Consider the following 21,926-nt stretch of genomic DNA (forward strand, 5'->3'; position numbering starts at 1 on the left):
TCTGCAGTCAGTCTGTTTGTTTGTTCTGTTTTGAGAGCACTGTTGTTTGCTCTCTTGTCTCTCTTTGTTTGTTCGAGTTTGTAGAGAGTCTGTTTGTTCTGTTTTTGGATTGTGTTTGGGGCAGCATCGGACTTTTGGAGAATTGTCGTCAAGGTGGAGATTGTTGATAATTGACAATAATTCTCCACATGGGCTGCTGAGAGCAGCCTGCAGCCTTTGTTGAACCTTTGTTGAACCACATGGGCTGCTGAGAGCAGCCTGCAGCCTTTGTTGAACCACATGGGCTGCTGAGAGCAGCCTTTGTTGAAAATGGCATGACAGCCATTCTTTGAATGGCCTATAAATTGAAGGCCTTTGGTTTTCTGCAAGGGTATCTCTCTTGAGTGAGAGACCAGAGAGTGGGAAAATCAGAGAGTGTTTTGAGAGCTGCATATGTATGCATTTGTATCAGTCTGTGAGTGAGTGTGAGTTTGAGTGATTTGTAATCCTCCTCCTCCTAAATATAATCTGGCTGCCCCCCGTGGACGTACCCGATTTTGGGGAACCACGTAAATCTTTGTCTCTGTGTTTGTATGTGTGTTTGTGTTCTGGTTTGGTCCTTAGTTTCCGCAACAGAGGGACGTATAGCCGAGCTAGCTTTGAATCTGAAATACTTATATCTTTTTAGGTCTAAACCAAACCAAATCAATCCGAGCCTTGTGCCTCAGTCAATTGGTGTCGGCTACATGAATCCTATTTTTCCATTGAGTTTTGTCTTGGGCTACCTCTTCCCAATCAATCACCTTCGTGGCAACCCAACATTTTTACTTTTGTTTAACTTTTTGTTTGCCCCTGGTGGCCTTTGAACTTTCCTAAATGCCTTTCAAGCAATAGTATTTTCCTTAGCATATCTCCTATGCCTTGTTTCTTATGCCTTTGGAATTTTGTGTTCTAGTTATCCCTTAGCTGTGCTCCTTCCTTGCTTGGATCGAGTAACGAACTGAGGTTGAGGGGCTTCTACCTGCATCATCAGATAAGTAGTTCAGCTGAACTTCGATACATCCATTCGTGGATATTAGCCCAGCTCGTCCTGGGCCAACCCCATCATGCTATTCGCAGTTTAGTTTTCAAACTGATCAACACACTTATGTCTATGCAAGGCCAATCGTTGATTTTTAGTTCTGCTAGGCTTAGCTCATCCCTTCGTGGATTCTAGCAAGGTCAACCTCATCGTGCTATTACCAATTATTTGAACTGAACCACTTTCATGGTAATTTTGTAGAAAATAATCTATGAAAAAAACGGTCGATTTGAATCTCCACCATGTTCCGAAATGGAGTGTGTTTTATGGTGTAGAAATAATCCATGAAAAACATAATCGATTTGAAAGTTATCATGAATGATATCGATATATCAATTAATCATGAACTATCGCCGAGTCTTTGGAAGCGGTTTCCGTATTATTTCCATCTGATTCTTTAATATGGATTCGTGTGTCAAACAGCTCCTTCTCGGCATCAAGACTGACCCGTTGAAAACAGCCTAACAAGGCAAGAACAGTAGATATTCCTTCAACAGGGCATTCCTTCACAGCTGATTCTCAAGCAGCTTCTTCTTGAACTTCCCCTTCTTCCTTAAAAAAGGAAAATCGTCTGCTGAAGGCCTGCAGAGAGGAACAACCCCAGATGTGAAAACAACTCGAAAGGCGAATCTATTTCAATCTACAATCCCAGACGTGACAACAACCTAAAACGTGACATTCCTTGTCCCCTCTAGAGTGCCGCTTCCTTGACAGGATTCAATCCCACCAGAATCCTCTGAGTCTGTTTGTGGCGGAAGGATATCTAGTTTCACCAAGGGACACAATCCATATAGTGAGTAAGCAGGGAAAGCCAGTTTCATCCTGTCCTTCTCTTTAGACAATTCACACACTAAAAGGATGAAAATATAACCACGAAAAGTGGGTGGGATGAATAGTTACGTGGGATGAGATTTGAGGATGATTATTTAAAAACTCCTTTTTTATTTATGAAAAGAATTGAGAAACAAGAATGTAAAATAACCGATATTTTATCAAATCGAACCAAAATTATTAAGATTACAAGTTACATGAATAATTATCAATAATATTCAAAATCAGGTATATACAAAATAAAAATTTTAAAACTCAGACGTCTGCCCCTGTTTCTCTCCATGGTATATGGAAAGATCTAATTTGTTGGCGGGAAATGCATAATGGTACATCTTACTGCCTCATTTTTGCATTCTTGGTTGAAAAATCAACCTAATTCTTGCATTTAAGATGTTTGCAAAATTGCATTGGACAGTCAATTTGGTGTTTCATCCTATAATTTTATGGAATTGCTATTGCGAGCATAAATGATCACATGTTCGTTCTCTTTTGCAGATGGTAAAAATGGGTTTTAGGCAGAGGGGAAGACGTGCTAGGATGGAGGCTTAATTTGTTTTGTTTTGGAGATTACTAGTTTTCTCTCGCTATGAGTAGTTTGCCTGGTTGAGAAAAAAAACCCTTCTTCGCACAATATGCCCAGTAGCTTCCTGCTTAGTTTTTGATCGAATTTTGTGAAAATACGCAAATGCTTATCACGTGGGCCTTGGCCTCTAGCATGGAGAAATAGAGTTATGGAGTATGGGTTGGAGATGCCCTTACAAGCACCAATCCTCTGCCTAGCAGCCAAGAGGAACACAACAAAAAAGGCAAGAAAAACAAACACTTACTATCCTATCTACTGACCCTGTAATAGGAATCAGGCAAAGAGCAGCAGAAACTCGATTAGAACCCAAAGAGCCTAGGGCTCAATCTCCATTCTCTGGCCAACAATCTGTTTTATCTATAGTTGAGGAACAAATGCAAGCCCCAATCTTGAATTACTCCATTCGCAAAGAATTACTCTTGGCCACAAAGAATTCTATACGGCAAGAGTAATTTTTTGCGATCAGGAGTAATTCTTCGCGGCTACGATTAATTCTTTGCGGCCAAGATTAATTCTTCGTGCCCACAAGTAATACTTCGCGGCAGGTGTTAGTTGTTATTCTTTGCGGTGTGAGCAATTCTTTACAGCCATGACTAATTTTTGTGTGGTCAAGAGTAACTCTTGGGGCGATCTATCACTCATCAATAATCCGCCCTCCTAACACCATGGTTCCAAAACTGGGCCTAGCAATGCCTTATTTCCCGGAAATGCCAGAACTGGGCCTAGCAATGCCTTATTTCCCTAACACCATGGTTCCAAACAGAATTGGAATATTCTCACTCAAAGAACTAGTGTTCCAGCTGTGTTTCAGAATTCCTCAAGCATAAGCAGCAACTGGCATCCACCCCCAACCCTCAGCTAATCGGTCTATATATCTCTAGCGGAAAGTCTACCAAGGAAAGCAATCCATTCAATGAATGCCCAACAAGGAATGTGGTGAGGAAACCGTAAAGAGTTAGTCCATGGAACGACTGGATAAGACGCTCTCAAAGCCTGCCAAGCCAAGCAGTTTTTGCAAAAAACTTTGATCCCTAGTCAAGATCCATCTTACAAAATCCGTGCTAGAAAGTATAAGGAACCAAGTTTGGAGAAGTATTAGCAACTATTTCTCTAGTTAGTAGTTACTACACACAGTATTTTGTTTTGGAACTTTACAGAATAATATTCCAGAATTGAGTACCTGCACTTTCAAGGTTACAATCGTTCTAGCACCACAAATGCTTACACTAACATTCATACAAACACACTGGCATCCACTGTGGGTCCCCAACAATTCTTTGGGTATCGATTGCCACTGCATCGATTGTGCACAGATCAGCCGCGGGAACAATCTTTGGGTTCTGCACAATAAGCCGAACTGATTCATTAATTTTGAAACACCTTTTCTAGTGGCCTCGCTAAAAATTATTTCTATCCGAAAACTGAAAGTGCTTGATCCAATATACTAATTTGTGATTCAAAATCCTGGATCTTGTATCCTGAATGAAAAATTAGTACATTAGATTAAACACACATTACTAGATTAAGCTGATTTTTTGCGGAGCCGATAGAGAAATATCTTAAAATTATTAAATGGTTCAGATCATTTGTACGGGACTCGGAGGAGGCCCAGCAGGTCTATCTGTACACCATCGGTGCATTTGCAATCGGTACCCATAGACGGGGCTCGTGTGTTTCACAGTGTGTAGAGTGTGTGGGACCCACAGTAATCGGCATTTTCCAAAGCCCCACTTGTTAGCCGACATGTCTTTTAAAAAGCGCTGCATTCCCTCGCACAGTTTCCACAAATTTGGTCGACCCAGTGTTAACAATATGACAGAAGAATTCTTGCTCAGCCCACCGCTCCAGAGAAGAATCATTATTAGTACAGAAGTATTATGACCCGGCGTTTTTTAAAGCGCCTGCAAGTTAGACGACATTTACAGAAGCGCCAATAAGTTAAGCGACAGCCGCGTCCTTGGCACGCTTAAAGAATAAGCGTCACTGCAATAATTGGTGGCTTTATTCGGCCTTTAAATGGCATTCATCGGGCGCCGGGGAATCCAACTTTTCCGTTGGTGTAGGCTATTGCCTTCAGTAGATTCAACTTGATCGATAAGCTGTCTTCTAAATTCATTCTCAGGGTTAAGAACCATCTCCCACAGATCATCATCCATCCTTTCAACAACATACCTGAAAAAGAAAAATGGGTTAGATAAATCTCCTCAAATGGGTTAGATAAATTTCCTCCAACCTCATCTACAATTACAGGTATTACAAATGCTAAAACAAAAATAATTACTAACCTCGCTTGCAGTTTGAATAAGGCATGCTTATTTGTTACATTGATGAGCTCTTTGTCACATTGTCCTCTACGATAAGCAACAACAGCGAGGGTGGGATCCCGCTCCTCACAATATTTTCCCACAGCACGTGAATCATAGTACGCGTTTGTGGTAAGAAAATGTTCCGGATTATTGTTGCTGTCTATAACGATTTTTCCTAGAGCATTGTGAACATGAGCGTCTTGGCTTCCCTCACTCACAAGATGCTCTAAGAACTGGGTAAGCAATTGAAGTTGATTCCTGAAAAACATAAGCTAAGTGTGAGGATCCGAAGCACCTAAGGAGAGAAAGGGAGGTAGAGAGTGAGACCTGACCTTTTCTCAAACTCCGCCACGAGTGGTTCAATTGGAAGCAGAGAACGACTAGATAGAAGAAGACCTTTAATAAAATCTTCAGGACACTTATCATCCAGCAGTTGCCCTACAACTAACGGAGCATTTCCTGGATTTACCTTGTTAGGACCGTGAGGGACACCATGCACACAAACAACGCAGTGATTTCAGAGAAAAACTCCCTTTGATTATATATTCACACAATATACAATAAAGATGAAAAAACTCTCCGGAAACCACACGTCGGTTCCTCTCCGGGAGGCCACAGACCGGCCCCCCATGCTCGCCTCACCCTCTCCCTCACATTATGTCACACATAAATCTCAAATACGCCTCGGTATTTATAGAGTATCAAGCCTTGACCTCCAAGGCTTCCTACTGCCTTATAATTCCTTTTCCTACTCGGACTAGGAAATACACCAAGAAGGAAACTCTTCCATAGTAATACCGCCAAGTATGGAACTCCTCCAACTTGCCATAGGATTTGATTCTCTAACCAAAACTGAATATAACATAACTACACGAGAATAATTACCAAGCACCCCCTCGATAAATTATCACACGTGGGTGAAGCCCAACAATCACCCCCTCACCCATGTGGGATGATTTTGCACCCCCTCACCTAGGTGCACCGGAGTGCTCACATCCTCGCAGGACACGATCCGTGACTCCATCTCTCCTTCTCATGCGGCCGCATACCATGGAGAGAATCCAATCACAAAATCCATAAAGGAAGAGATCCCAACGATGCATTGTCTAGTCTCCATCTCAATCCCTCTATCCGGAGCTTCCGTGAACATCTCTCAACAACCAGTTGCCCGCTGTCTGCAGACTATTCCATACACAATTTGATTCGGTAACCGACACTCCTGTACATCTCAGGTCATGACTCCTCGTACTCCAATGCCCTTCCTGTGTGTCTCCGCAACTGTTGCTTCACACGTTCACTGTCACAAAAACTCATACTGCTTGTCTAGTACCAAACATCAGCTCCATCTGTTTGTACTCTCCACAAGCATGTATCGGTTGCCCATCATCATCCTCGTGCAGCCCAAATCACAACTGCAACTCCTGACGATAGGTCTTCAAACCCGATTGAACCAGACTGCCTCTGATCACTGTTAATCATCTCCGCAAACCTTCGCTCTAGTAAGTGCCTGTGTCACTACCAACCCGAGTGTATCCTTGCTCACTAGTTTCGCGCATGTTTGCACTGATCAACCTCCGATCCCTGCAAGTCTGCTCCGTCAATCGTCTTTTCCGCCACTTCCAATCGCCTATGCAACCTCCTCGGGTGACAAAAACGAGGTTGGTGAGCACCTTTTTTTTCAGAAATCGAACCCGTGGTTTTTCTGATGACCCTCTTCTTCAACCCTGCTCTGATACCAATTGTTAGGACCGTGAGGGACACCATGCACACAAACAACGCAGTGATTTCAGAGAAAAACTCCCTTTGATTATATATTCACACAATATACAATAAAGATGAAAAAACTCTCCGGAAACCACACGTCGGTTCCTCTCCGGGAGGCCACAGACCGGCCCCCCATGCTCGCCTCACCCTCTCCCTCACATTATGTCACACATAAATCTCAAATACGCCTCGGTATTTATAGAGTATCAAGCCTTGACCTCCAAGGCTTCCTACTGCCTTATAATTCCTTTTCCTACTCGGACTAGGAAATACACCAAGAAGGAAACTCTTCCATAGTAATACCGCCAAGTATGGAACTCCTCCAACTTGCCATAGGATTTGATTCTCTAACCAAAACTGAATATAACATAACTACACGAGAATAATTACCAAGCACCCCCTCGATAAATTATCACACGTGGGTGAAGCCCAACATACCTATCCAGGGAAATCCAAGATTAGTTCAGCACTCTAGCCTTCTGATAGCTACATTTAGCTAATTTATGCTTGTTACACCTGTTTAGTGTTTTACTTGGAGTTTGATACTCGTTTTCCTTGTTTCAGGACTTGCAATTGAATGGCACATGGAGCTAAATTGAGGAGTTAAAAGCTTATAAATAATCCAGTGGAGGGTCCATTGCCGTTGGAAAATCAACTCATGTGGAATGCAATGACATGGACACAAAGTGATCCGTTTATAACTAAGTACAAGGACTTATTTGGGCCCATGTGTTACTAAACTGATTGGTTTGTGTAAGAAATTGGGCTTGACTAGGAAATTAAGTGGAAGGAGCCGAAAAGGGAATTACGAGTATGTTACCAACAATCCTGCTTTTCTATGTTGAATAATTTCTTGGATTTTGGTACGATTATATTACAAGTGAGAAGGTGAATTGGAACTCTAGTCCCTTCTCTCCCCTGTTTTCAAAACATAAATTCATTCTTAGATTAATTTTAGTTTAAACTATAGAAATTCAAAATTCAATTTCGTTTCCGAATTAAGTTAGAAATCAATTGAATCTACAACAACTTAGCTTTTTACTCTCTGTGAACGATCTCAGACTAAACAACTATTCTAGGGGGAGTAATTGGTAATTCCGTGTTTGTGATTTCATTTTTTGTGTGATAGAAAGACAGACCAACTTCGCATGAGTTTCAAGTTTGTGACAAAATTGCTGTCTAAGATCCATGGCAAAACTCTTACCTTTAGAACATAACCTTCAATGTCGCTCAGCATGTTGTTCGAATAAAGGTATTGGGTCAGTTCTGGAACAAACCCAAAACGATCACATACATTGATAAGTGCTCGTGCATCGCGAAGCTTTGCTTTCATCAAGAACTTCTTTGTCTTTTCAGGGTCATAGAAGTTTGACTCTTTTGTCACGCGTTCAACCTCGTCGATTTGTCCAGTCTTGGCAGCAGCCTTGATATACTTAAAGTGAATTTCTGGATCCTCACTGTAACAGAAAATAGATCGATCAATAAAAGAATCACATATTCACAAAATATAACTGGCTCTTTTTCTAAACAGATTACCTGAAGCTCAGCAAATCTTTTGATTGTCCACTTGAGGAACTGATGTTCTTCATCTCCTTCAACCACCGGTCTATCATACTCGGAAAGGATTTCATCATTATTCCCTCTGTTCTTCCTCTCTGTTGGGATACTAATGCGAGCTCAAGGCTGCGCAACACTTCGGCCATTGTGGGCCGTGATTTTGGACTTTTTTGCAAACAATTTTTGGCAAGTACAACAAAAGACTTCAAACAACGTGGTGCTATTTGTCCAATGAGAGTGGGGTCAATGACTCCGGCAAGCTTTCCCTCTTTGATGCACTGTTGAGCCCAAGTGGCTAAACTCATTTGCTCCTCGCCAAGTTTTCTATCCACGGCTGCCCTCCCACATAACACTTCTAACAATACCACACCGAAGGCATACACATCAGATTTCGCAGTCAGTCGTTGAGTAATGAAGTACTCGGGATCAAAATACCCAAATGTGCCCTTCACTTCTGTGGTTATATGGGTTATTGAAAGACTTGTAGGGCCTTTCGACAATCCAAAATCCGAAATCTTAGCTACCCAATTCTCGTCTATCAGAATATTTGTGGTCTTCACATCTCGATGTATGAATCTTTGGCTGGTACCAAAATGAAGGTGGTATAATCCGCGGGCGGCACCAATACAAATGTCAAGCCTTTTCTCCCAAGAGAGAGGAGAAAAACTCGTATTGCTTTCAGTTGTCTTTAGCTTGTAGAGATGATCGGCAAGGGTCCCAAGAGCTACATACTCATAAACAAGAATCATCTCCTGACACTCGTTGCAGTAGCCGATTAGCGCAACGAGATTAGGATGCCGTAGGTTTGAAAGCATCTTGACCTCCATCCAAAACTCTCCCGCACCTTGCTTGGACTCAGCATTCAACCGCTTTATGGCAACCATTGTAGCAGAATCGTCGATGAACCCTTTATATACCTTGCCGAATCCCCCGCTCCCTATAACTAATGCATCATCAAAATTGTTCGTTGCTGTTAGTACCTCATCCAGTGAAAAGCAACGACAAGATCCCTCTGTCTGAATCACACAACCATCAATCGGATTCTTACTCTTTGAAAAACTTAACCTGTCGAACAAGTCGATGAGAGAGAAACACATGGTATAGATGATGTTTTGTACTGTCAGGACTTAGGAGCAAGATCTCCCTAGCCAAAACAGATTGGGGAATTAGGAGTAAGACCTCACCAGCGATGAAGGGGAAGGGGGATGAGAGAGAAACACATTGTAATGGTTGAAGTTCGCCTCTGTTGAAGTGATTGGGTAAATGATGAATTTTAACTTGCGTTGAGGTCATTTCGATCCAGGTGCCAGGTGGCCCCCTCTACAAAGTAGATAAGTACAAGTATTTGTCAACACGAAAAAACCTGACTAAACAATATAATCAAACTTACTATGATTAAACAATCGATTCGAGAAACTATACTTGGTGAGATGGTTTGCTCATGTCTCCCTCCGTAGAAACCAAGGTTCAAGTTCCACGAGGGACGGGTTGGGGGTTTTAGGGTCATGGATTACCTTTGAGCCATCTCGTTGACTAATTTCCCACTAACCTTCTCTAACTATAAAATATGGCAAAAAAAGAAAAAAAAAATTGATTCGTAAATTAATTGCATCTGCAAAATCAATTCTGAAATCAAATGTTTGATTGAAGACTAAATAATTTGCGTCTGCAGAATCCAGTATTTGTAGACTACGAATCTATTGGGCAATTTGGGTTAAATAATAGAAACTACCCACCTCGATTGTTTAACTATTATCCAAAGTTCGTTGACATCTCGAATATGGAGTATAATTCTCTAAAAGATGCATTGGTCTCTCAATTGGTTCTCAATTTCATTACCTCAAACAAGCATTCTGTACTCTTAAAGAGAATATTTCTTGATTACATAACTACCAGTCTACTACCACTGTGCTCTTTCATTTTGAATTATTGAATTCACAAAATCATGTCCCAAAGTTGGATTCAAACCTACTACCGACCGCTCTACCATTAATCTACTGAGGAACTTGGTAATTTCTATTTTATTCTTGTATAACGTTAATTAGTAGACTAACAAGATGCGTGCACATCAAGCAATGAGTTGTTAATGACATCGATCTCAAATGAGCTTTCAATGAGGTCATCAAAAGCAATAATTTGTGGTTGTTCAAATAGGAGGACTTGGTCATGTACCTTGTCTGTAAGAATATGATTTGTCTGAGGTATTGTTTTAAAATTTAACTAGTTTGAATGAGTTATATTGGGTGGTAAAATTATTTTGAAATTTTATCCAGTTTCTTTGTAAAAGTAGAATTTTTTTATTTTGAAATTATTTTGAAATTTTAAAATTTTTTTTTCATCAAATAGGGCATCCGCCTCCCATGAGGGAACCAGAAGCCACAACTGAGGGATATATTCCCAAGTACAAGAACGACACCCTCTCACAGCTCTTTGGGCCAAGCAATGAGCTATTCCATTGCCACCACGCTTGACAAAACAAACTTCAAACCCCACAAAATTAGACCGAGACCACTTGATATCTGCCAACACCACAGCTACTCAATTATGCTCCTCCAACTGCGACTGAATTAGATGAACGACCTGCTTCCACTACGAGAAACTAGGTAATAGGTGACGAAAAATGCTGATGAAATTGGTTTTCGTCGCAAATAGTACACATTGGTGACGAAAAACTAATTGTGGCGACGAAATTCTTTTCGTCGCCAAATGTAATAAATTGGTGACGAAATTACTTTTTTGTCGCCAAATATACCAAACCGGCGACGAAATTAATTAGTCACATTTGGCGACGAAATTAGACCTTTGACAACGAAATATTTCGTCCCTAATTTTGATACAATTGTGACAATTTTTTTCGTCGCCATAAGGATTAATTGGTGACGATTTTTTTTTCGTCGCCAATTTTGTTACACAAATTTTTTTTGTCAATCTACTCTATTTATTTAGTTCTAAGGCTCTATAGGGCTTCCATTGAAAGCCTTAGAGCCAACAAATAATTATGACCCTTTAGTATAAAATGATTAAAAAAATTCGCATTGCTTTAAATGGATTGAAAATTGGAGTACTAAATTTTTTAACCATAATTTCACTTACAAAACCAGTAAACAAAAGAAATTGAAAATAAAAAGAACAAACAAACATAGAAATCAGCTTTTAATGGGTCAATTTTTTCTTATTTTTCCAAACCCAAGTCCGAATATAGATGGATTTCGATTATTTTGTAAAAACACCAAAGAGTAACATCAACAAAAAAATTAAAACAAAACTCGCAAGTTTGAGAACTCTAAGATTGGTTTGAGGTGCACATTATTTGGTTTGGATAATGTAGTTACTTAAAGAATTAGAAACCCCAATTGTTTCCTTAGACTTTTATAAGGCTACGTTCTTTTAAACTTATAGTTTGGAATTTATTTTGCTATTTTTTTTACTTTTTATAACTTTTTTAAAACTTTTCGACGTAATTTTGGGGTTAAGCGCGTTCTTCTAGACGACACGAATTGGAAAAGTATAAAAATATGAATCGATAAAAAAAATTTAATCAACAGAGACAAGACAAAGCAATTAATCAGGTTCCATCTCAATCATCAGAATAAGATGAACTAAACTAAAGCAATTAATCAACAGAGACAAGACAAAGCGATATACGTGGAAACGAATTGAGGTCTAAACACCCCAAGCATAAAATCACGGACAATACGTACCTACCAATTTTTGTTAATTAAAGAGGGCTACAAGAGATATACCGAACTGGAAATTACCTACGACACCCTTCGTGACACCTAATTCCACCCCTTGTAGTAGTACCTGGTCCTCCTCTCAAATTCAACGGACTCCACAAGAATCACCATTTTGGTCTCCGAGCTACGTCGACACCGAACTCATTTGGCTCATGTAGGAATTAAGGACCAACTTATGATGTATGCAATTATTATGTTTTTATAAAATTTAAAGGAATCAAACTAGACGATATACACTAGCATTGGAGTATACCTCTCGGAAAATAAAAACGGAATGGTTTTTCGCTCTGAAAAAGGCTAGTGGAAAGTTATACCCGAAATTGGAGAATATGATATAGTTATATGTGCAAGTATATATGATGACCTAAGCCCAACCAATCAGAAGGCTAGAAAGACAGAGCGCTCACTCGCTTTGGGGGTGCTAGCTATCAGGCGCATGTTAGTGCTCTCACGCTTAGTGAGCGCCATGCGACCGCTACTCATTCGGAAAATTAAAATTAATTAGAAAATCAAGAACACTTTGAATGATGCCTCTAGAGCACTCGCTCACCTTCCGGGTGCGTGTCCAAACGCACCCTCCCTTAGGAAGCAAACAATGAGCGCTGACATTCTGATCTCTCCTTGCCTAAGAAAATTTTCGAACAAAAATTCTCAACACCAGGTTCTCCATGCCTTAGCACACTTTAAACTAATGCCCAGATTTTATAAAATCAAAGTTTCAAGGACTAATACCTAAGGTTCTTCATAAACAGATTTCAACGACTAGTACCTGAGACACTTAAGCACAGCTATTTTTCAAGATAATCTAGGGCATTAAGATCTATGTGAAGCATAAAAATAGTACTAGACTACATGCTACAATGACATGTTACTGCATACACTTTTTTTTCATAAACTATATGAAAAATGCATGATTATAACTCTTGATATCGGATTCGATAGCGCATGGCACCAAGTGAGATGCGCTTCTCCAAGCCAAAGCTTCAAACAAGAGGTGGAAAAACTAGACACACCTAGCCACTCTATCACCAAAAAAACCCATACAGAAAAATACATGAAATGTGAAATGATTACAGGCACAAATGATTTGTCGGTATCCGAAAAATGCCAATCGCATTAACATGGACGAACCAAATTTGAAATAAGATAGCTCTGTCCACCGATTGTGAACTTGCTTTTGGTAGAGATGACATTGTTGAAGGATCGGGGGACATCGGCCATATGTAACTCATCACCCATCTCCGACGGAATTTTCCCAAGCAAGTTGCATTTGCAATGAAGATTCAAGGACACGCAACACATCGTTCATAGCAGGACGTCGGATGCCCTCTTTAACCACACAACTTAGTGCTATATTGAAATAACGCCTAAAACATTCAGGAGCTATTTGGCCGCTTAGGTATGGGTCAACGGCCTGATCCATTAATATGTGGAACCATTGAACAAACGAAATCTCATTCGTGTTTTGGTTGGGAGAATAAGAGTTCTTACTACACAATACTTCCAACAACATGACACCGAAAGCATACACATCAGTTTTCTTTGTCACTTTACCAGTGCACAGGTACTCAGGGTCCATCGACCCAATATGTCCAGTCTCGCAAATAATACTTTTTTCCATGCTAGTGGGAATCGGTACGGAATGTTGAAAACCGGCAATTTTCGCGACCCATTTATCATCCAAAAGTACGTTTGACGAGTTTAGGTCACTGTGGATGAATTGTTGCTCTACATTCCTATGGAGGATTCGAGACCTCGTGCAATGTTGATGCAAATCTCAAGCCGCTTTTTCCAAAGAAATGAATCTTTATAGCTTCTATGGAGATGACTTTTCAATGTCCCGTTTACCATGTAATCGTACACAAGGATCAACTCATCCTTCTCCTCACAAATTCCTATCAAAGAGTCTATGTTAGGGTGACGAGGAAGAGATTGTACCCCAATCTCGGAACTAACTTGTACGGCCAAGTTTACCGCTCCCGACTTGTACCGCTTGATAATAACCGCACGAGTTCCCCCCACCATACATCCCTTGTACAATCTAAACGAACTGTCTTCGCTGATCAAAAGATCATTATTGAAATCATTTGTGGCAGCGCGAATCCCAGCAAGCGAGAAATGCTGGTATAACGATTGGGTAAGGTCATCTAATATTGGTTCTCCAACGTCATTTGAACCGTTTCCCTTTCTTGCTCTCCACCAACGATTCATACCCTGAAACGTCTTTGCAATAGTTTCCTGAGATCTTCCCTTGTGCTCATGCGATGCCAATGCAATCTCAAGGATCTCCACTACTTCAGACATTGTAGGCCGTTTCTTTGGTTTAGCATGTAAACAATTGTTCGCAAGTTTGGCAAAGTACTTAAGACTATGTGGTGTTGTTTCTCCTTTAATAGAGGGATCGATGATTGGGTCAAGCTTTCCCTTTTCGATGTACATTTTCGCCCAAAGAATTAGACTAATTTGCTCCTCCTCAAGTCTATCATCTAACGGTGGCCGGCCACACAAGACTTCCAACAGCACCACGCCAAAAGCATACACATCAGATTTCCTGGTTACTCGATTGGTGTAGATATAATTTGGATCCCAATATCCTCTTGTTGCTTTGACTTTTGTGCTAACATGGGTGGTTGTTTGGCTTGTAATGAGTTTGCATATCCCGAAATCAGAAACTTTTGCTACCCAATTCTTGTCCAACAAAATGTTTGTGCTCTTCACATCTCGGTGTATGATATGTTGTTCAGTACCTGTGTGAAGATAGTCGAGTGCTCGTGCAACACCAAGGCAAATGTTGAGCCTTTGAGTCCAGTTTAGATGAGATATACTTTTACCGCTTTCTTTTCTACTTGATTTGTAAAGATGACTAGCGAGAGTCCCACGAGCTATATAATCGTAAACAAGAATCATCTCCTGATTCTCGTTGCAATAGCCAATGAGGGAAACGAGATTAATATGATGGAAATTTGAAAGCAACTTTACCTCTGTCCAAAATTCTTCAGCTCCTTGGTTGGATTGGGCATTCAACCGCTTTATGGCAACAACGGTGGTTGTGGCACCATCATCGATGAACCCTTTATATACCTTACCGAATCCCCCTTTCCCGATAACCAATGCATCATGAAAATTGTCAGTAGCTAATAGTACCTCATCCAGTGTAAAGCGACGACAAGATCCCTCTGACTGAATCACACCACAATCGATTCGATTCTGACTCTTTGAAATGAGCAACAGGTAGTACGAGGTTCCAGGTAGAGCAGGGTCCGAAGAGGGTAAGACGTCGGAAACCTTTGTCTCATTCCTAGAAACACTATTTCCGTTACTCAAATCCATACCACTAGTGACATTGGCGACAAGGCATACTGGTTGACTAACTTGCCCTTCTTCGAAATTCCGGCTGTCTAAACTCTAAAGATGACATATTCTGTAGAATCTCTAAGGAACACTGGCAGCAACGTTTAAGAATGGGGAATTTGGAGATCGAGTTCACCAGTGATGAGGAGAGAGAGGAAAGTGGATGAGATCATGAGAGAGAAGCAATTGGTAGTGGTTGAAGCCGCCTTTGAGGAAATGTTTAGGAAAATGGTGATTTCAACTTGGGTTGAGGTCGACTCCTGTGTCCCCTCTCCTCCACGCGGGTTTGCATCCTCTAGAACGAGCTTCACAGGATCAGCTTTTATAAACAAGTCTTATTAAAGAAAACAAGTCTAATAAAGAAGGGTAAAGAAAACCTAACTACAAGTCTAAAGGGAACTGTGAATCACTCCTCTCTTAACAATATACACTTTTCATACATCCAAAAGCAATATTGTAAATTTACATTAATAAAGATAAAAGAGAAATTCTGAATTGTAAAAACGAGAGTGTGAAAATCATTTTCCTATTCTCTAAAAACAGGAAGCAATCATTTATCTCCTAGGCTACTTTTGAAGAAACTAGCGTTAGCTGATCATTATAACGCAAAAAATTCACAATATACACAACGATGCCAAATTTGGTCATTGCAACCTCATGTAATACTTCAGTTTTTATAAATTAGGCCTAAATTCCCTAAAAGCCGGGGTTTTTTTTGTTTTGTCTTTATTCAATTTTTTTGTTTTTTTGAATTTACTAGTTTTGCGTGAAACTTTTGTGGGTTATTGAAAAGAATCGAAAAAGTGAAAAATTATGACTTTTACCTAATTCTTTTTGAAAATATTCATTAATTGGCACTTTTAGCCAAACTAAAAGTCATAATCTTTTACTTTTAAAAAAAGTGCTAAATTTTGAATATTTTTATATTTTTTTTGGGTAAAGGCCCGGTTTGGTTTGACTTGGTTTTAAAATTCATAATACTCTGAAATGTCTAGATCATTATTCCCTCAGTTCATGATTTAAAATTGGGTCGGCCAGGGCTGGGCACGCGCAGAGTTTTGGATGACTGATCCCAAACTTGGTCGAAGTCGGGGAAGTTGACGCACAATTTGGGCTGCCCCTTCATTGATTGAGAAGTAATCTAGTGGTAAAATTTGAGTGTCGAATTTGGAGATGACAAATTTCTGTGCACTTGTTCTCTAAAAATTAAAAAGTTTCCATGATTTGACTTGTCAACGCCATTACTGTACATTCATTCCAGGAAACTATCCAGGAAACCAATCAACGGTCCAGATTTAAAGAATTTTGGATCTTTGATTGGGTTTCCAGGAGGGTTTCTTGTTTTCTCTTTCCTGAATTGTACCAGGTCTGAAAGAAGTATTATGGCTTGTGCTTTTGAAAGTGAAGATTGTATTCATTATTCCTTTTCTTCATCAATCACACTTCAATCTCCAATTATTGCAAACCATTGCGATTAAGCCATGTGCATATGTACATTTACTATGAGACTGACCATACTATGTTTTAATCTTGTTCTGAAAGGCAATTTTGGTTACAATTGTTAGGTTTGTGAAGCCTCATTTGGTTTAATTTGCGCTTTGTTGACTTTTTAGATTTCGACTTAGACAAGGATATTTCGGTAGCTGATGATACAAACTCGAAGTTATAAATACTTGCCATATGCAGCCAATGTAACTTGTAGTCCACCACATAGTGGAAAATAGTTAAAACTAGTGTGACATGTGAATGTATTCAACTACACAATGTCGTGTAATTAGCTGTATTTTCTGACTTGGTGGAGCAGATGCAGAAGAAGAAGGACCAGCAAATGTGGCATATACAGTAATCTATCTTTTTATTTAGCCCAACTAGGCCTGAACATATGTATGTCCCCTTATTTCTTTCTAAATTCTTTGATATATCTTTTTATATACCATAGAAAAAATAAGGTACAAGACCCATTTTACAACATATACATGCATATACAAACATAAAGATAGACTAATAGATGAGAGAGTGGAGGGTTACAGGGTCTATGAGGTGGTGAATTGAATGGGAGGCTATGGTGGGTTCAAGTGGTGGTGGCGGTGGGTGATGGTAATGAGTGATTGTGGATGCGAGTTGATTATTGATGGTGGGTGCTAACAGACAATTTTTTTTTTTTATTACTGTAATCTATTTAAAAAATAGCTTGGATAAAAAATATTATTTTTTGTCTGAACCAATAATTCAACAAAATCTTACACAGAAACAAACAAATATGAAATAGATTTGAATAAATCATGTAGCAATTGGGTAGGGGCATAATTGTTATGCAAATATAAACGTTAGGGGTGATATTTGTAATTTATCCCATCAACTTAAAATTGTCAACATTTTATTATCTCATTCACACTAACAAAAAATTGTCAACAATAAATTCTTTCACAATAGCTTTTTCACTCGTATACTCATCAACAACTTATTAAAATAAAGGGGTGGTTTGGGAATCAAATGTATGTATGTAGTGCTCCATTAATGACGGAAGAGGCAAGGAGGGAGGGAGGGAGGGAGGGAGAGAGAGAGAGAGAGAGAGAGAGAGAGAGAGAGAGAGTTACTCGGCTATAGGCTTGTTTTGGAGTAACGTTTATGTATGTTATTTGAATGACCTGTCTTGAGATTCATAATTTTTTTTTGACTTTAGCCCTTTTTTTTTCCTTTTCTAATATTGTATACATTAGCAGAGGTTAGTAGGATATTAATATTAGTCCACAGAAGATTCAGAGATTGTTCATAGCCCTGAACTCTAAACTACTCCTCACAGGGCTCAAGCCATGCCTCCACAAAGGGAGGCATACCAACTGAGCTAAGAGCTCATTGTTTCTCATTGGTGATTTTAGCCCGTTTAATCTTTTCAGACAATAGGAAACCCAACCATGCAAAAAAGTTTGGATTAGGTGCGCATAAATTGTCTCTGACATCCAGTTATAAAAAAAAAAAAAAAAAATTGGACAGAACTTCTACCCCTAGGATCATAATACTCCCTCCGTCCCTTTATTACAGTCCAGTATTCCATTTTGGGTTATCCCTTAATAAGTGTCCATTTTGTAAAGTTAGTGGGTAAAAGTTGGTGAATTGTCTATTTTGTCCCTAAAAGTAGATTCCATTTTGAAAAGTTAGTGAATAAAAGTGTAATGATGATGGGTAAGTAGGGAAAGTGGAGGAAAAAGTTGATGTGAAAGGTATAATGATGATGTCTTTTTAATAAGTTGGAGTTACGAAGCAGAACATTTAAAAAGGGACGGAGGGAGTATATATTATTTGAGGTAATAGACCAATATATATAGCGGTTAAAAGCAATTGAATAATTTTGGCGGTCTCTTCCAGTGATCTTCCTAATTTCTTCCCAGAGACTTCCAAGGGAAGAAAAAGGTGACCAACAGCCACCATAGTCAAGTCTAAGCGCGTGCTGATTAAAGGTGATAATTCACTTAAAGCTCCCCTGCCCACTTCCTAAACAAAAATTAAAGTTTTGCAATTTCAACTTTTAAACACAAAATTAAATCAGATACAATTACATTTGGAGTCGTTCGATGCATGTGGAGTGTAGACTATGCACATCAAACGGCTCCAAACACAATTGTGTCTAGAAATATTTTTTAAAATTGTGTCAGTAGAATTTGTTGAACCAAAGCAACGACCAACGAGAATAGGATTAGGAAAAGGGAAGCACAAAGCAAAGGCAAAATAGAATTAGGAAAAGTGAAGCAAAGCAAGGCAATGGCTGTAATCTCTTTCAAAGATTAATAAAAAAATTTCTTTTGCCGATGAAAATAAACATCAGGTTAAATTCACTACCTAATTGTTGCAAGAGGAACATTTTTGAAACTTCTCATTTTTTCCCAAAAATCGAAAAAAAGTTCTTTATCTAAATAAATGGACTCAAAAAATTTAATGAGTGAATAAATAGGTGGCCAAACTTATAGGGTGAGGTATTGAATGCTTGGGAAAAATGGCAGTTAAGGACATGTTTTGATAATTAATATCCGCCAAGGTATTTTTAGCATTAACAAATGTTCTCAACATATCCTTAACTGGTATTAATTATCAAAACACGTCTTGGACCGTCATTTTCCCCGAATGCTAGCTGTGATGTATATGTCATTCGTGGATCACTATCACAACTTACGATAAATGGCCTTTTGTTTCAAAAGGAATGTGTTTAGTAGTCGTTTTCTGGGCCAATCACACTTCAATCTCCAATTGCCGCTAACCATTGCAATTAAGCCGTGGGTATAGATGTACTTTTACTGTAAGTTAGACTAAGGCTCCGTTTGCTTGGGGATAAAATATTTTTCTGTAAAATGTGTTACCTATTTTCCATTATTTGGTAGTAGAAAAAATGGGAAAATAGGTATTTCAGTTAAAAGACGTAGAATGGATGATGACCCTTCTCCCTTCTCCCTTCTATCTTCTTTTCTCTCTAAACTTTTACTAGAGAAACCCTAGCCGCCGTTGTTTGCTTGCTTGGGGGGGAGGCGTCGCCTCCTCCCCCGGGCGCCTCTTTTTGTCTTCCTTTTTCTTCTCCCCTTCCCTTGCCGCCGCTCCTCTCCTCTGTGGGCTGTTGTTCCCCCATCCCTCTTCCTCTTCCCTCCACCTTCTTCGTTTCCACCCCCTCCCCCCTCCGATAAGATCCCGCCGGATACTCTGCTGGGTGTATCCTGTTCCGCCGGCTTTCTGGATCCCGTTGTGGACCGCCTTTCTACCTTGTTGGAGATAGCCGGTCTCTTGCTTAGCGGTGCTTTGGCCGTTTCGGGTGGTGGATGGTGCGATTTTGCTGGGTTGTTGGTGGCGATGCTGTGAGTGGATATGGTGTGTTGGGATTGGGCATGGCGGCAGTAAGGGCTGTCGTGATTCCTGTGGTTGGTGTGGTGGTTGTAGCAGCGGTGGTTGTTTTGAGTGTTTCGGCAGGTTAGGGTTTTGATTTTGTGTTTCGTTTTTGTTTTGTCCGGACTCTTGTCTGGTTATGTCCGGATGTTGAGGCCGGTTTCTGTCCAGATGTTGGTCCGGTTTTTGTCCCGGTGGGTCTTCCCAGGTGGTTTTGTTCTGATCTGGTTTTTCCAGATCGGGTGACTGATTTCCACAGGTTTAATGTTATCTTTGATTCGGAGCTCCGCCATCCCGAGACGGTGGTGTCTGGGTACTAGCTCCACGTTAGCCGGCCATGTTGACGGTGTGAAGAAGTGAGCGTTTGGCTCTTGCATAGGCGCTAGACATTAATTTCGTCTCCTAATCTTTTTTTGTATTGTGTCTCTGTTTCTCTGTATTTTGGTGGAAATCTGTACTTGCCGTATGTCCTACTCTCTATTCGCAATTATCTGTAAATGCCGTATGGCTTGATTAATGAATTTGCTTCTTCCATGGAAAAATAAAATAAAAAAAGGTTAAAAGACGTAAAATGACTTTTTCGGTAAATCTTCAGTAAGTTGTTTTCCTCAATGTAGTTTGATGATTGATCTCCCGGGATTCCTGCCGCACAAGTCCACAACCCAACTCTTCTTCCTCTGTTTCTATATCTCTACAACTGAATACAATCTCCAAATGTAAATCTCCAATTTTGTTCCTCCCTCTCTCTCTCTCTCTCTCACTTGAACCCAAATTCTGTACATGGTGGTTGGTCGGTGGGGGCAGAGACAATTTGCATCTCACATATAACCATGTTATTTGAATTGTAGTTTATTTGTCAGGACTTAGGAGCAAGATCTCACTAGCCAAAACATATTGGGGAATTAGGAGTAAGACCTCACCAGCGATGAAGGGGAAAGGGGATGAGAGAGAAACACATAGTAATGGTTGAAGTTTGCCTCTGTTGAAGGCGTCCGGCTGTGATGCCCCAGAGTGGTTTTGGGGCATCATGCCCCCAATTGCCATGAGCCGTTGGATCTTCTTATTTAATGACAGCCATTGATTGAGCCATCTTCTCTCTCCTATTAACCTCTTAAGTCGGTTGAAAAAAAAAAAAAAAACTAAAACTCACGTTTCATATTCCAGACCTAATGTCCAGAGAGAGAGAAAGGAGGAACGACAGCCCCCGAGCCAACACCGGCAGCGCCGACCATCACCACCACCGCCGGAAGCGCCTCAACTCCAGCGCCGGCATCCATTGACGCAACACTTTTCGAAGATCGCCTCCCCCAGGCGCAACTGTTCACCGACGCCAAACCCACCCACCGGCCACCACCTAGGTCTCTCTCTCTCTCTCTCTCTCTCTGCTCCTCCTCAACTTCAATTTCCGCACTCAAACTTGTTCTAACCACAAAAAATTAGGGTTCCATGTAGGGGTGTCAAACGTGCCTGTTGTGTCGTGCCGTGCCATTTTCTTCTGTGCCAACCTGTGCTTCATGTCGTGCCGTACCGTGCCCGTTTACTTCATCGTGCCATGGCGTGTCGTGCCGTACCGTGCCCGTGCCGTGCCGTGGTGGGCCATTTTGCTTTGTCGGGCCGTGCCTTTATAATATCGTGTTGTGTCGTGCCGTGCCCGATTAATTAATCGTGCCGCATAGTGTCGTGCCTTTTTTTGTCGGGTCGTGTCGTGCCGTGCCTTTTTTGTCGGGTTGTGTCGTGTCGTGCCCTTTTTTGTCGTGTCGTATCGTGTCGTGCCTTTTTTTGTCAAGTTGTGTCGTGCCGTGCTTTTTTTGTCGGATCGGGTCGTGCCGTGCTTTTTTTGTCGGATCGGGTCGTGCCGTGCTTTTTTTTTG

At 40.4% G+C, this 21,926-nt stretch overlaps 2 protein-coding genes across 2 annotated transcripts; both read right to left on the bottom strand.

Annotated features, from left to right (window-relative positions):
• Positions 1 to 3,548: 3,548 nt before the first annotated feature.
• Positions 3,549 to 9,372, bottom strand: LOC131315716 (serine/threonine-protein kinase PBL13-like). The gene is made up of 6 exons (XM_058344922.1): positions 9,286 to 9,372; positions 8,081 to 9,166; positions 7,749 to 8,001; positions 5,113 to 5,249; positions 4,760 to 5,038; positions 3,549 to 4,646 (listed from the first exon to the last, which is right to left on the bottom strand). Exons 1-6 carry the CDS (start codon positions 9,321 to 9,323, stop codon positions 4,487 to 4,489), a joined length of 1,953 nt encoding a protein of 650 aa, XP_058200905.1. The 5' UTR covers positions 9,324 to 9,372; the 3' UTR covers positions 3,549 to 4,486.
• Positions 9,373 to 13,566: 4,194 nt separating this feature from the next.
• Positions 13,567 to 15,639, bottom strand: LOC131317100 (receptor-like protein kinase FERONIA). Its single transcript, XM_058346676.1, has one exon. The coding sequence runs from the start codon at positions 15,166 to 15,168 to the stop codon at positions 13,567 to 13,569; it is 1,602 nt and encodes a 533-aa protein (XP_058202659.1). The 5' UTR covers positions 15,169 to 15,639.
• Positions 15,640 to 21,926: the final 6,287 nt, after the last annotated feature.

This window comes from Rhododendron vialii, chromosome 2a (assembly GCF_030253575.1).
Source record: "Rhododendron vialii isolate Sample 1 chromosome 2a, ASM3025357v1".
NCBI classification, from domain to species: Eukaryota; Viridiplantae; Streptophyta; class Magnoliopsida; order Ericales; family Ericaceae; genus Rhododendron; species Rhododendron vialii.

Excerpts from the sequence above, each read along its gene's own strand:
- LOC131315716 (XM_058344922.1), bottom strand. The coding sequence starts at position 9,323 with ATGTGTTTCTCTCTCATCCCCCTTCCCCTTCATCGCTG. Across the intron at positions 9,167-9,285 it reads CCCCTTCCCCTTCATCGCTG|GTTAAGTTTTTCAAAGAGTA; the intron begins GTGAGGTCTTAC and ends CTTGTTCGACAG. Across the intron at positions 5,039-5,112 it reads GTGGCGGAGTTTGAGAAAAG|GAATCAACTTCAATTGCTTA; the intron begins GTCAGGTCTCAC and ends TATGTTTTTCAG.
- LOC131317100 (XM_058346676.1), bottom strand. The coding sequence starts at position 15,168 with ATGGATTTGAGTAACGGAAATAGTGTTTCTAGGAATGAGACAAAGGTT.